The sequence below is a fragment of the Cetorhinus maximus genome, chromosome 9, assembly GCF_964194155.1.
Source record: "Cetorhinus maximus chromosome 9, sCetMax3.hap1.1, whole genome shotgun sequence".
Lineage (NCBI taxonomy): Eukaryota > Metazoa > Chordata > Chondrichthyes > Lamniformes > Cetorhinidae > Cetorhinus > Cetorhinus maximus.
Genome location: NC_135887.1, coordinates 80,155,585 through 80,171,903, shown reverse-complemented (window position 1 = coordinate 80,171,903; position 16,319 = coordinate 80,155,585). Strand labels below are relative to the sequence as shown.

Below are 16,319 nucleotides of genomic sequence, written 5' to 3'. Positions count from 1 at the left end.
ATCCCATGGGCTCTTACCTTCTTGACCATTCTCCAATGCAGGACCTTGTCACAAACCTTACTGAAGTCCATGTAGACTACATCAACCGCACTACCTTCATCTACACAACTAGTCACCTAGAAAAATTAAATCAAATTTGTTAGACATGATCTCCCCCTGACGAAGCCATGCTGACTATCCCTGATTAATCTCTTGCCTGTCCAGGTGTAGATTAATCCTGTTCCTCAGAATTTTTTCCAATAGTTTCCCCACCACTGATGTTAGACTCCCTGGCCTATGATTACCTGGTTTATTCCTACTACCCTTCTTGGATAATGGTACCACATTCGCTTTCACCAGTCCTCTGGCACCTCTCCTGTGGTCAGAGAGGATTTGAAAATTAGTGTCAGAGCCCCTGCAATCTCCTCCCTTGCCTCACATAGCAGCCTGGGATACATCTCATCTGGGCCTGGGGATTTTACCACTTTTAAGCCTGCTAAAACTGCTAATACCTCCTCCCTTTCAATGCTAATTTATTCAAGTATATCACAGACCCCTCCCTGATTTCTACATCTACATCATCCTTCTCCATAGTGAAAAAAGATTAAAAGTAATTAAAACGTCACCTGTGTCCTCCGACTCCATGCACCGATTGCCACTTTGGTCCCTAATGGGCCCTACTCTTTCCCTGGTTATCCTCTTGCTCTTAATATATTTATAAATTGCCTTGGGATTTTCCTTTATTTTGTCCACCAGTGTTTTTTTCATGCCCCCTCTTCACTCTCCTAATTATTTTTTTAAGTACCCCCTTTCTATACTCCTCTAGGGCTTCTGCTGTTTCCAGCCCTCTGTATCTGCCATAAGCCTCCTTTTTTTTTTCCCTTATCCAATCCTAATATCCCTTGACATCCAGGGTTCCCTGGACTTGTTGGTCCTACCCTTCACCTTTACAGGGGACATGTTGGCACTCTCATCACTTACATCAACTTATGGATTTCTGCATTTAACTGCAAATGTGAACTCAAAAGTTGCCGTCAGTTTCGGTGGAGTAATGTTGGCCGAACACTGAGTTTGTCATCAGCCCCAGCACAATATCTGGGCCATTGCTTACTTTGCAATTGCTTTGAGATTGGGCACCTGGAAATAAATTGGGAGCACTGACACTTACCTTCTTGGTGCACCGGTACCTGAGAAAGTGTCAGCACCTTTGAAATGTATGTATGACAGAATGAGGAAGATAATGATAAAAGAAAAAAAAACATGTATGAGTTAGGTAGTAAGTTTCACATTAAACTGGTTGGTCAAAAGTTTTATGTCATAGTGTGTGTCAAGGAGAAAACAACATCAAAAACAACATGGCAGCCTAGCCCAACAACCCTCTGAAATATCGGCATTCATCTAATTCTGGCCTCTTGCACATCTGATTTTAATTGCTCCAGCATTGGTGGCTGTGCCTTCAGCTGTCTAGGCCCTAAGCTCTAGAATACCATCCTTAAACCTCTGCCTCACTTTCCTCCCTTAATGCATTCCTTACAATCTATTTCTTTGACTACGCTTTAGGCCATAAAATGATTACAGTGCAGAAGGAGGTCATTCAGCCTGTATTATCTGTTTTCTGCAAGACCAACTCTGCCCATCCCAATACCCTACCCTTTCCCTGTAGCTCAGCAAATTTTTCTCTTCGGTTGTTTGTCCAAACACACGCGAAGAGGGCTCTCCTTACGTGACTCGATGTCTTATTTTGCTTAAAAATTCTGTTGTGGAGGGACAGTGCGACGTTTTATTACGTTAAAGTGCTACGTAAATACAAGTTGTTGTTGACTGAGAGAATCCCAGTGTGGATGGGAGGAGTGGCCAGCGTAGTTCAGTGATTGGTAGAGGAGAGAGTGGGGAGGCGGCTGTCAATCTGACTGTATGATGGAGCTGATTGGATGAAGGGGACCGAGACCAGAAGAAAACAGGGGCAGAGAAGGAGTGGTGGAAGCAGACAGGAATGAAGGAGTAGGGTGGAGTTGCAGGACGATGAGTGAGAGCTGGCTGAGAGGAGCCCAGCGCCCTGTCTGATCCCGGGGGATACACTTTGTTGCCGCGGAGGAGATGTTGTCTCCCGACGACTCGACCTCCTGGAGCATCTCGTTCGCCGGCTGCGGGTTTTTGGGCATTTACCACATCGGGGTAGCCAGCAGCCTGTGTGAACACGCTCCTCACCTGGTGCATAACGCCAAGTACATCTACGGGGCATCAGCCGGAGCGCTGACAGCCTGTACCCTGGTCAGTGGAGCCTGTCTCGGTAAGTGCCCACCACTCTCCCTCTCTCTCTAACTCGCAGCAAAATGGCCCAGGGAAGCCGAGCTCATCCGAAACCCAGCCAGAGAGAGAGAGAGAGAGAGCTCGGACAAGTAAGGAAAGGAACGAAACAACAATAACACCGGGTCAAAATAGCGCCTTTCATCATCCCTGGATATCCCTGAGCTTCTCACAGTCAATAAAGTACTTTTGAAGTGTAGTTAGCTATTCTAATGTAGTAAACAGGGCTAGCAATTTTGCGCACGGTAAGATCCCACAAACAGCGATTCCATAAATGACTGGGTAATCTGTTTTATTAATGTTAGCAGAGGGATATACATTGGAGGATTCCCCGGCTCTTTGATAATGTCATGGGACCTTTTAGCACCTGAGAGGGCAGACAGAGCCTCCTGTCAGTGTCCCTGTATATTGGGGCAGCCTCCTCTGATCATTAGTGCTAGTGTCATGTTTATCCAAACCAAGACATGCCAGTGAATGGGATAACATTCCGCAAGATTGCACTTGCGATGCCATGGCATACAAGGCTATAGGCCTAGTGCTGGAAAATGGGATTAGAATAGTTAGGTACTTGCTTGACCGGTGCAGACTCGATGGGCCGAAGGGCCGCCTTCTGTGCTGTAGACCTCTATGACTCATTATGGTTATGAAACTATCATTAATCTTTGGAATCTCCAAGATGTCTTTAAACAAGTTGAGCTTTGCCCTTATGGTTTACGTGGGAACAAGAGTAGGCCATTCGCCCCTTGAGCCTGTTCAGCCATTCAGTGACATCATGACAGATCTGTATCTTACCTGAATCCACTTGCCTTGACTTTGCATGCATCTTAATTAAATTACAGATTTATTACTCCCTATATCTATTTTAGTTTCATATAATCTACATGATTTGTGGCCTCATTAAAATATAGTCAGTGTTATAAAATCTGTAGATGAGCATAAATAGAAGGCTGACAGACTGTTGCCATGGTACAGAAGAATATTGTTACATAACTAATGGGAAGATGTAATGAAGGGTCAGCTGGTGGGAAGGAGATTTTCTAAAGTTGTGGATGCCTTAATTAAGTTAACTCTTGTACAAATTTATTTAGGCCAGGAATGATCCATAGTCACTTACAGCATTGTGGATGAAGGATTGCTGCAGTGTCAATAGTAATACAGTTTTATTATTTTGCATGTTTTACCCAATTAAACAAAAGTCTGTTTAATGGTGTTACTGTATTTATAAGTGGTTTATCATGACATTTTTAACTGTGATTGCTAAGTAGATTGGAATGCAAAAGGAAGTTTTATGTTTCAGTTGTTTGTAGCCTTGGTCAGACCTCATGTGGAGCAATACATTCAGTTTTGGTACAACACATCAGGTGGGATGTAATAATTTTAGAAGGAGTACAGTGCAAATTCACAAGCATAATACTAGAGCTTAAGTATTTAAATTGCCAGGACAGATTGAATTATCATGCTTGTATTCTGTTTAATTTAGCAGGCTCAGCAGTGATCTAATTGAGGTCTTTAAAATGTTAAAGGGATACAACGGGGTATGTGAAGAAGAATAATAAGGAATAGAGGCAGGAGTAGACCACTTGTCCATACCAGCTTGCTCCACCATTCAACAAGATCATGGCTGGTCTTCTGCCACAAATCCGCCTTGCTGCGCTATCCTTGTATCCCTTAATTCCCTTAGCCTCAAAAACCTATTGACATCTGTCATGAATATGCTGAATGACTGAACATACCCAGCTTTCTTGGGTAGATAATTCCAAAGATACACACCTTGTGTGAAGAAATTTTTCCTAATCTGAGTCCCAAATGACCAGCCCTTTATTCTGAGACTGTGACCCCATGTTCTACACTCCCCAATAAGGGGAAATGGATCCATTTCCTCTGGTGGGGGAGTCCATAACAAGGGAGTATAACCATTCAGGAGTGAAATCAGGCAGCACTTTTACACATGCAGGATAGTGGAAATCTGTAATTTCTTCCCCTAAAAAGGTGTAGTTGTTGGATCTATTAAACATTTCAAAACTGAAATGAACAATTTTTTGACAAAGGATATGGATTTTTATCAAGGGGCATGGATCAAAGTGGGTAAACAGTGTTGTCCTTCAGATCAACCATGATCTAATTGAATGGCAGAGCAAACTGAATAACCTCTCCCTGCGGAATGTGGAAAGAACATGGAAGCTCATCACTGAGCTTCCTCACCATATCCTCAATCTCTTCTCTCTTTAGAAACGTGTTTAGTTGCCCTTCGAACCTTTATATTGACCTTGCCTGGTAACTTAAGTTATTCCACAACTATATTGTCTTCATCCTTTCTTAAAAAAAATCACTCAACTTTCTAATTTTTAACTTCTGTAAATGCTTTCTGTTATCCTGTTGTGCAGCATTCTTAATAATCTAATCCTCCCTCTGCCACTGTAGATTGAGGTTACTGTATAATCATGGTGCTACAGCATGTTCTTTAACAGTGTATTGTAAAGAAAGAAAGCCAATGAAAAACTATTGAAGTGTAGTCTCTTGTAATGTATAAAATCATAGATTCAACAATGAATGAATGCTTTCTGGGGAATTCAGTTTCCTGGTTTAATGCATTTTATAATTTGCAGCATGTGGAAATCCTGTTAATCTGCTTTCCAGACATAGCACACAAACAAATTTCTTATCCTAAAAGATGAATGCCAGTTTACTGTCTGGGTCAAGATTAATGGCTGTTGCTGTGTAAGGGAAATTGAGTGAACTCAGTGTATTTACAGAACTCGAGCAAGGACAGATTTTGTTTTTTCCTTATCATGTGTTTCCAGTAGGGCTTAGCTACTTCGAACATTGGTTTACTAACCAAAACATTATATCAGATGATAAAAACAAAAAGCTAAAAGCTACTGCGGATGCTGGAAATCCAAAACAAAAACAGGATTACCTGGAGAAACTCAGCAAGTCTGGCAGCATCGGCGGAGAAGAAATCAGTTAACGTTTCGAGCCTTCATGGCCCTTCGGCAGAACTGGAGCATAGTTAGAAGAAGGGAGAAATATAAATTGGTTTAAGGTGGGTTGGGGGGGGGGGGGGAAGAGACACATTGAGGGTGTGGTGTGGTGATTGTGGAGATGAGCAGATAATCAAAAGATGTCACAGACAAAAGGGTCAAAGAGGTACCTTCAACACCTCTTTGACCCTTTTGTCTGTGACATCTTTTGATTATCTGCTCATCTCCACAATCACCACACCACACCCTCAATGTGTCTCCCCCCCCCCCCCGCCCCCCACCCACCTTAAACCAATTTATATTTCTCCCTTCTTCTAACTATGCTCCAGTTCTGCCGAAGGGCCATGAAGGCTCGAAACGTTAACTGATTTCTTCTCCGCCGATGCTGCCAGACTTGCTGAGTTTTTCCAGGTAATTCTGTTTTTATATCAGATGATATGTTTTCAGCATATTCAGCTAAATGAAAATGTAGATTTAATAGCATTTTGCAACTCCTGCAGTGTCAGCAAGTGGCCAGCTGAATCACAAGAAAGGTGGTTTTGGGTCCTACAAGAACAATGTAAATTTTACATAAAGCCTTTTAACGTGGCAAAATGTCCCAAAGTGCTTCACGTTGGAAGTCAGACATGAGCAGAAATAGGTGAGGCCTAGGGCAGGCACCTCTGTACTTTGTCTCCAATGCCCATCAGTTGGATAATATTGAAGCTATACAGAGATGTGCAAGCCAAAGCAGTTTAGAGAAGGGGGTTTCCTGTAAGGGCAAGTTGGTAGAAGGCTCTGCTGGTAATGGAAAATCTCTATTAAGGCAAAACACAGTAGACCTGCATTTTTTTAAATGTGGGAGATGTGGAAAGATTGTATTTATGCATTGAGAAGGTAATGATGGGCCTTCTCCTTTGAACTATCGGGCTTAATTTTAGTTGAGTGAGTTAAAATGGCTTTTTGCAGCCTTTCTGGTGGCGATGTTCCCACAAGGATGTAAAGTAGGGAATTTTGAGCTGTTGACCCAGCAACAATACAGCAATAGGGATATAAAGGTAATAACTGGCTCAATTAGATTTGTCCTTTTTCTTCTGGATAGGACATAATGTAAACATCATTGAGTTGGTGAAAATGGCATAGTTGCGCAGAAGCTGTTTGGCTTAAGGTGTGACTAACTCTGATGCACAGGTCTTCTGAACTACAGCTACAATGTTGTTAGTATCCATTCACCTTCCACGTGGCATAATCTGAATTAGCAGGAGACTGACCAGTGGGGACTTCAGGAGAAGCCCAAATAGGATCATTCCCGCTTTGTTGGCCAAAGATGCTTGAAATCGTTTCAGCCTTGTTCCATGTCCCTCACATATTGAGCTCACTATTGTTGTGGATGGGGATGTTCATGGAGCCTCCTCCTGTTCAGTTGCCTGGCTGTCTTCCATTTTTGACTGGAATTTTCTTTGCAAAAATATACTCTATTCATAAAAAATCAGAAAGAACATTACAAAACCTTTTAAATTGGACATCACAGAGCGTGCAATAATAATCCAGTTTTCCACATAGATCATGTTGCACTCTGAGGTGCTTCAGTACAATCAGAGGAACATTATGGACATTTCAAAATGGTTGTAACAGACAGTGCATTGGTATTCAAGTTGTCTCCATAGATCATGTTGCACTCTTTGGTACTTCAATACAATTGTGATACCTGTAATATTCACTATATACATTCAATGTGAGTCATACAGGCCGAGGAGGTCTATAAAATTCCCAGCCCCTTGGTGCACTATGGCTGAAAGGCCTTAGACAGTGACCTTTCCCCATTGTACCTCTGCGGCAGCTGCCCCAAGCTTTAGTGCATCCCTCAAGAGATTCCCTTGGAATGTGCCAGTCTGCAACACTCGATCAGGAACAACTTTTTGCATTGGAAGACCAACAAGTTTCAGGCAAACCAAAAAGTGTCTTTCAACGAGTTGATGATCCTCCAGCTGCAGTTGAAGTTTGTCTCGGTGTGTGTCCCTGGGAACAGCCCGTAGAGTACAGAGTCCTGTGCCACGGAACTGCTCGGGATGAACCTCGACAGAAACCACTGCATCTCTCTCCCCAGACCTTCTTTGCAAAGACACATTCCACAAGGAGGTGGACAACAGTCTCTCCCCCACCACAGCCACTTCGAGGGCAACATGCGGAGCGGGTGAGATTCCTGGCGTGTAGGAAGGATCTGTTGGGGAGGGCCTTTCTCATCACCAGCCAAGCTACATCTTGGTACTTGTTGGCGATGAGGCATTCTGCCAAATGACTTTGACAGTCTGCTCGGGGAATCATCCGACAGGGTCCACCATCTCCTTTTCCCATAGGGCCTCTACCAACTACTGCCTGATGGACTTGTGGTCAAAGGTGTTTCTCTGCTTAAAGTTTTCCACGAGGGGCAGGTGGTACGGCACGGTCCAACTACTTGGAGCGTTCCGCAGCAGCGTAGCCAGATCCATCCTTCGCAACACTGGGGACAGGTAGATCTTCACATTTAGTGTTTGTGTACCGAGGGTCTACACACAGCTTGCTGCAGCTGTGCACAAAGGTGGCTGATGGGGGTGATGTTGGGCACATTTTTTTCCTGCTCTATCCAGAGATTTGTACATCATGTCTCTGTGAACACAGTCCATTTTCTACTTCTAGATAAAGTGGGAGATGGCTCAGGTGATCGCCACAGCGCATGAATGAAGAATGGGCCAGACCTGTACAGCAACACACCTAATGCTTCACACCTAATGATCAGGTTCTTACCTGCAGTGGAGACGGAGCGTCGTTCCCACATGCCCAGTTTTTTTTCGCCTTTCACTCGCTCGTTCCAGTTTCTAACGCTTGCTTTGGTCCTTCAAACTATATCCCCAGCACCTTCAGGCAGTCTGACCTGACGGTGAAGGGGACAAAGGACCGGTCAGCCCAGTTCCCAAAGAACATGGTCTCACTCTTGCCATGATTTACTTTGGCACTCGAGGCCAGTTCGAACTGGTCGCAGATGTTAATCAGTCTGTGTACCGACAGCGGTTCTGAGCAGAAGAGGGTGACATCATCCATGTATAGGGAGGCTTTGACCTGAGTGCCTTCACTGCCTGGGATCGTCACCCAGCAAAGGGTTCTATGCAACACACAAACAGGACAGCGGAGAGAGGGCAGCCCTGCCTGACTCCAGATTTAATTGGAAAGCATTCTGACCCATTGATTGAAACTGCACTACAGATGTTAGTGTAGAGCAGTTGGATACAATTGTGGATTCCTCCCCAAAACCCATTTTGGAGAGCATATCCACTATGTAGGCGTGTGATACTCTGTCAAAGGCCTTCTCTTGGTCCAGGCTGATGAGGCAGATGTCCACACCCCTGTCACGTACAGAGGCGATCGTATCCCTGAGTAGTGCGAGGCTGTCAGAGATCTTCCTGCCGGGTATATCGCAGGTCTGGTCAGGATGGATCACCATCTCCAGAGCAGACTTGACTTGATTTGGCGATGACCTTGGACAGAATTTTATAGTCCACATTCAACAGTGAAACGGGTCTCAAATTTCTAATTTCCCCCTTCCATTTGTAGGTGAGGATGTTGATGCCTTTCCTCATGGATTCTGACATGTTGCCTGCCAGAAACATAGTCTTGTATACTTCCAGCATGTCTGGGCCAACCCTGTCCCACAGAGCCGAATACAACACAGCTGGTAAACTGTTGCTTTCGGGAGTTTTACTGTTCCAAGGATTCAAGGGCCTTAGTTAGTTCATCAGGAGTTAGTCTGATTTGTCCAGACTCTCTTGTGTACTGTCGTCTAAGACCTCCATGATAGATGACAGGAAAGACTTGGAGGCTGTGCTGTCCATGGGTTTCACATCAAGTTTCCTACATGGGTTTTTTTTGGAAAAATATACTTTATTCATAAAATATCTGAAAGAACATTTCAAAATGGCCATCGCAAAAAGTGCAGTCATATTCTAGTTTTCCACAGATCATGAGGTGCTTCAATACAATCAATGAACATTACAGACAACTCAACAGTTGTCATTACAGTCAGACAGTGCAATGGTATTTGAGTTATCAACATAGATCATGTTGCACTCTGAGGTGCTTCAATACAATAATGGTACATATAGTATTCACTGCATACATTCGTCCTGAGTCATACAGCACTGGAAGACCAGTCTGGGGAGCTTGATTGAGAGGCTGCTTAAGTCTGCCTATAGCCTGCTGTTTTGGGTGCTTAGTTTGCAGGTGGCCCTGTATGGTTATAGTAGCTTCACCAGGTTGCTTCCTGATGGCGTGGGACTAGACGCTCATCTGAATGCCCTGTGGTTACATGTTACAGTTCAGCTGCAGCATTTGCATAGTTATTGTTTTTGGAGCCTCCTACAACTCTTAAGTTTTAAGTTGCTATCTTTTACATTTGGGGAATTTGATTCTTTGATCTGATCGGTCCTTGGTGACTGCATGTTTGGTATTATCAATCTGAAACCAAACATGGGCCCTGCGTGCCTACAGACTCTAGAGTTTCTCTTATTGAGAATTGTACCACAGCTTGAAATGTGTATTTAAGCTGGTTTTGAAGCAGTTTCTTTTAATTCAACCATAGAATGTTTTAGAACCATCCCTTTTGAAAAATGATGTGGTTTGCAAGCCACAACTAATCCACCACCGCCAACCTTTCACCCATAATTAGTGACCATGCCTTCAGCTATCAAAGCCTGAAGCTGGAATTCTCTCCTCTTCTCCATAACTCTTCTTTTTAAGATGCTTTCTATTTCTAAGATGCTCCTTAAAACCTACCTCTTTGTTCACCTGTCTGAATATTGTGAAATGGCTCAGTGCCAAAACTTGTTTGCCAAACATTCCTGCAAAGCAGCTTTGGACATTTTAGTGGATTGTTGTTGAATAACTGATCTGAGTGTCTCAGTCTCTAGGCACATGCATACAAACTGGGTTGGAGCATTTTTCAGCATAAACCTCTGATCTTGTTAAATAAACTTTTTATTTGTTTTCAATCACCATCATGTGAGTTTGAGTAACTTGACCCTCCACTCAAAATTCAGTGGTTCTAGCGATTATTGAACAATGCGTCAGCTCTTTTGTCCCTCCCCTCACCTCCCTATCATAGTTCTGAGCAAGTCAGTGAACTTTGCTGCTTTGCTTTCTTTCTGATTTATAGTTGCTATTTGTAACATTAATAGACCGGCTGCAATAATGTTTTGGGGAAGAGGGATAAAATAGACACTGAAATGATTAAGTTTAAAGTGTAAACATTATTTCACATTTGCACCATTTTGGGACATACTACATTCAGAAACTGCTTCGCACAACATTTTGGATAGTCTGTACAATTGTGTTCAGAAAGAAAGATCTTTATACAATGCCTCTTAATGACCTCGGGATGTCCCAAAACGCTTCAAAGCCAACGAAGCCCTTTTGAATTGTAATCACCTGCAATCTATTGAAAAGCGGTAGCCAATTAGCATATGATAAATGACAAGATTTAGTGTGTTGACAAGATGTTTGGTGTTGGTTGAAGGTTAAATGTTGACCAAGACAACTGGAGAGCTCTCCTACTCTTCTTCACATAGTGCCATCTGATATAGCAGATGAGGGGTCAGCTTAATATCCCATCCAAAAGACTGCATCTGTCACATTGCAGCACTCCCTTTGTACTGCACTAAAGTCCCAGTTTAAGTTCAAGTCTCTGGAGTGGGTCTTGAGCTCACAATAGTGAGACTCCCAAGATGAGAGTGCTGACACTGAGCCAAGACTGATGCTTGGTTGGGTATATGAAGGCTTATTGACTTACATTATAGCTGCCCACATTCCAAATTCATCCAGTTTTGTGGTGAACGTTGTATTTGGGGTGTTTGCATCCTACAATCATTATGACCTATTAGCATTTTTAAAACAAAATTTAAAAATTGGTATGTAGCATAACTGGTGTAACTATAAGTAAACGGCCAACCTGAGTGGTGAAGTACGATAAAGTCAGCTGGCTTTCTCTTCGTTTGGTTGGATATTTTCTTGACCAGATTTAATAATTAAATGCTTAGTAATTAATAACTTCTTCCTATTCAGTACTGTGCTTCTTTTATGTACTGAAGTTCTTAGAAGCACTAGAAATTCTTCAAAACCTTGGCCCTTGACCAGCTGGTACAGTTTCAAATGATTGCACATTTCCTCCCTCCCTCTCCATATCTTGCATGACCTGCCCTAACATTCACTGATGTGCTGATGTATTAAGGATGAATTGTAGATGCTTTAATACTTTAAATTGGGATTTGGGGATGTAGCATTTCTGACCTAGCTGTCAGCTAAGTCAGTTTTACTTGGGCTACAGAAATAGAATCCATTATTGGGCTGCAGAGAAGTGGGCTTAGCAACGTAAACATTAGGGGATAGTTTTGATGCTGGGTTTCTCAAATCCAAACTGAGAGAACCATTTAAAATCAACTTTTGTTTTCTATTTAACAAAACATTTTGGTGATGAGCATCACGACTGCACGTCTCTGGAATGAATTGGACAAACTGCCTACTGTTAGCAGAGTCTCATCATGATTACAGAGCAGAGAAATTCAATGCTTCCTAATCACTTTCCTATTTTGAGTAAATATTCAGTTGTTGCAGAAAATTTACCATGCTGGAAATACAGTCTTTCTACTAGGTCTAAATGACAAAACAAAGGCAGCACTCATTATACAAATTCTTTTCTAAACAGATCTATTTAAAGGGCAATGCTAAATGGTTTACGCATCCATATCTTGCTGATGGACGTGAGCCTGAGTTTAAAATAGACTCCAAGGAGGCTGTGCCCATGCTGGGCTACAATCCCACAGTGGATTATTATTGGAATTGAGCAAGTTGGTTGCTTTCAAAGGTTCATGTAACTATTCTGCAGATGTGAACTTAAAACTGTAGGTGAGCAAGCCATTTGATCATGGAGGGTAGTGCATGATCTTATTCTCATGCGCATTTTCAATGACAGTTGCTGCATAAAAAAAATAAGTATTTGAGATGAAGTCTGTATTGACAATTGGTGATGCATGAAATTTAAGGTTTCTACTGGCAAAGCCCTTTGATGTGATCACAAATATTAGTCTGTTGTCTGTTCAATACTTTGAAGCTCCACGTATTGACCCCCTAGTTCTGGGGAACTGGCAATTTTCCACTCAGTAGGTACAACCCAAGGGCAGCAAGGAACATAATGTGCTACAAAGTACAGCCATGCCCTGTGACCTCTTTAGTTTTGCAACATGCTTTCCTCTTAGGTGAGAATGAGGTGGGGATGTGGAAGGAATAAGTTCTGTTTTAAAGAAAACATTGCTCAAAACTTGGGGGGAATCTTTAACTGAATTGAGCACAGTATATGTAGTAAACAGCCCTTAATATCCTATTCATATTTGAGTCTGTGCCAGTATTTGCACTTGTTGAAATGTGCAATCATTTGATACTGTACCAGCTGGTCAAGGGCCAAGGGCCAAGGTTTTGAAGAATTTCTAGTGCTTCTGAGAACTTCAGTACATAAAAGAAGCGCAGTACTGAATATGGAAGAAGTTATTAATTACTAAGCATGGAAGTAATGAAAACGAGCAGCATATTGGTACACTGTGTACAGTATTGCAGATAGTTACATGTTTGCCTTTTTGCTTTGCTAAGTTCACAGAGGAGTGTGTTACAAATAAGGAGATCCATAGAGGTTAAGTGGAACTTTGAATGACCTCTCTGCTCATTCAGTAGCACCACTGGGATAGGGAAGAGCAAATGCCTTGTAACCTGTGCCCAAACCAGTTGCTTGATGACAGCTGTCTGCAAGGCTCAATGGTAGCACACTGCCCTGAGTCCCACTCCAAGACTTGAACACATAATTTGTGCTGATGCTTGTGCACTGAGGGACTGCTGCTCAGCCTGAGGCACTGTCTTTCAAATAATGTATTTAAACTGCCTTTTGAGGTGGATATAAAGGATCCCAAGCATTGTTAGGAGAAACGGGGGAGTTCTTCCTGGTCAGCTAACGTCACCAAAAACAAAATTGTTGGTCAGCTGTCTCATTTTTGCCTATCGGACCTTACTGCACACAAGTTGGTGTCAGTGTTTGCCCAAGTAATAATGACTACACTTTAAAAATAATTTGGCTGTGAATTGCTTTGGGACACCCTTTCTTCTTGCCAAGAATATATCATGATCTTACACAGGGAGTTAATTTTGATACTTGCCAATGTAAGGTGGTTCTCAAATAGAAGTGAGGGTTTTCTCTCATAGGAAGGAGGAGGCGCTATAAATAGTTCAGCTTTCTTACAAGTGCACTCCTTCTTGCGGATGGGAACTCTATTGGTTCTGCTGCCTTTTGGCTCCTGGAGAGCAAGAAAAGAAACTGGAATAACATTGAGTTCTAACTTAATCAACATGCCAAAGCGGCTGAGGCTATGAATAGACACCCAGTGTATTACAGAGCAGCCCGTCAGTGAAGGGAAGAGGACTGTAATTGGATCCAATGCAGTATGTTTGAGTGCCATTTCCTAAAAACCCACGTGATACCAACTGACTGATAAACATGCAAGTACCTAATAATGCCTTATTTCCTCATTTTGGCTGTCAGTCTGAGTTCTGAGTGAGCTATTGTATATCAGGTTGCTTCTGCATTGTCTGTCCGTGGATGACATTCTGTCAAAAATAAAGTTTTGTCTGTCACCCATTTACTGAATGAGGTTCAATTATTATGCAAAATTATTATGAATATCTAGATATCTCATGGCCTAGATTAAACCTGAGGCATTGTCTGTCTGTAATGTATTTATCTCTGGAAAAGCTCTATAAATGACCCAGACCTATTAACAATGCTTTGTATTTATGACCATGTGTGATACTTTGCAGTAGATGCTAGCCTGTGATGTCTGTTACAACAATTTCAAACTTACACTATTGCAAGTGGATGATGTTGGGATTGGGATAGGGGTGCAGTGTAGCAACCAAAAGGATTGGAAAGTCTTTGCGATAAGAGGCAAAAAGTTACAAATTAAAGTGAGAAATATCATTCAAATTGCAGTGAGAAGGTCATTAGTTTAGATAAACATATTATTTAAATGTGATGACTTTGTACCTAAAGTATTGGTGTGACTTTAACACAAAAGCAATATACTGCAGGTGTTGGAAATCTGAAATAAAAACAGAAAATATTATAAATGCTCAGCAGTTCAGGCAGTATCTGTGGAGGGAAAACAGGGTTAACGTTTCAAGTCCGTGACCTTTGTCAAAATGTAGTGACTTTAACAATGTGGTTAAGATGGTAGGGCAAGGGAAATTTTGAATTCTAGCTGCACTACGTCCAAGAATAAACAATTAGAGAGGTTACAGACAAGGTGTAACATTCCTTTGTGTTGAGTTTATGTTAGGCATGTTACTTGAGGGCTTCAAATTACTTTTTTTTTTCATTTTTATTAGGGGAATAAAAAGTGATTAAAAATCAAACTCATTTGAGTGGAAAATAAAAGTAGGGAAGTTTTACTGCAGCTGTACAGGGCATTGATGAGACCACTTCTGGAGCACCGTGTATACTTTTGGTCTCCTTATTTAAGAAAGGATATAAATGCATTAGAAGCAGTTCAAAGAAGGTTCACTGGACTAATACCTGGGATGGGGAGTTACCTTATGAGGAAAGGTTGGGCAGGTTGAGCCTATATCCATTGGAGTTTAGAAGAATGAGAGATGACCTTATTGAAACATATAAGTTCCTAAGGGGACTTGACAGGGTAGATGCTGAAAGGAGATTTCCCCTTGTGGACGAAACTAGAATCAGGGGACACAGTTTAAAATAAGGTGTCTCCCATATTAAGGTTGAGACAAGGAGAGTTTTTTTCAGTCAGAGGATCGTGAGTCTTTGGAACTCTCTTCCCTGGAGAGCGGCAGAGGTAGTTCGATTCTTGGCTAACAAGGGAGTCGAAGGTTATCAGGGAGAGGCAGAATGTGGAGCTAAGGTATATTCAGACCAGCCATGATCTTATTGAATGGCGGAGCAGGCTCAAGGGGCTGAATGGTCCTAATTTGTATGTTTTTGTGAAATTATTTAATAGCAAATGGGCTGAGTTCTTTAATAAAGGCAAAATACTGAGGATGCTGGAAATCTGAAACGAAAACAAAAAATGCCGGAAAAACTCAGCAGGTCTGACAGCATTGTGGAGAGAGAGAGACAGAGATAACGTTTCGAGTCCGTATGACTCTTCTTCAGATCTTCTTTATCTCTGTCTCTCTCGCTCCACAGATGCTGTCAGACCTGCTGAGTGTTTCCGGCATTTTTTGTTTTCATTTCGGGCTGAGTTCTTTGTCTAGCTGGTTCTGGGATAAGAACAGTATCAGGCACTTCTTGCAGAGGGTCTAAATTAGTCCTTTACTGAGTGTGAGATATTGATTTTGGGGAGTCTGAGCATGTGACACTATTTCAGGCCTCTGGCTCTATGGTGCTCCGCTGCAGGCTCAAATTTACCTACAGTCTAGAGGTTTGGCTTACTATATGGTTCCCTTGAATTTGACTTGAAGCGGCTTGCAACTGTTGAGATGTTAAGCTCTTGTGATTCCGCCTGTACCTCAGCTGCTGGTACATCGTGGCTAGGTTCTGCAACAGGATCCACTATCAGAGACAGAGGTAATAGCTTTTGTTCCCATGAAGGGAGAGATTAGGATAACAGAACCACTTCTGTTAATTCACTCTGAAGCCAGGTGATGAAGTAGGAAACCAGATGCCAAATTTTTACTGAATACTAGATTTAATTACAGAATGCAACATTGCAAATGTTTGCCTCCGAACTAACCAACACCCAGTGTCCCAAATGTTTTTCTTTATAGCTCTTTTTGAAGTACCGGTGTGACATTACCACTATACCACCGCCTCCCCCAAGTCTCTGAACAAATTAAGTAATTAACAACCCCTTTAAAAGGGGTACTGCAACTAAAACAAAAACTACAGAGGAAACATCAAATTAAAATAATGTTCCCAGGGAAGTCTCTTTTTATATGTGCTCAAGGCACTTAATCATTCAATGCCCTTCACCTGTATATCCTTAACCTTAA

At 42.2% G+C, this 16,319-nt stretch overlaps 1 protein-coding gene across 1 annotated transcript in view; it reads left to right on the top strand.

Moving 5' to 3' along the window:
* The first annotated feature begins 1,911 nt into the window (after positions 1 to 1,911).
* pnpla2 (patatin-like phospholipase domain containing 2) overlaps positions 1,912 to 16,319 on the top strand; it is a 71,942-nt gene continuing 57,534 nt past the window's right edge. Inside the window, exon 1 of the mRNA XM_078548933.1 lies at positions 1,912 to 2,269. Coding sequence (XP_078405059.1) covers positions 2,077 to 2,269 — 193 coding nt within the window. The 5' untranslated portion in view covers positions 1,912 to 2,076. The remainder of the gene's footprint in view (positions 2,270 to 16,319) is intronic.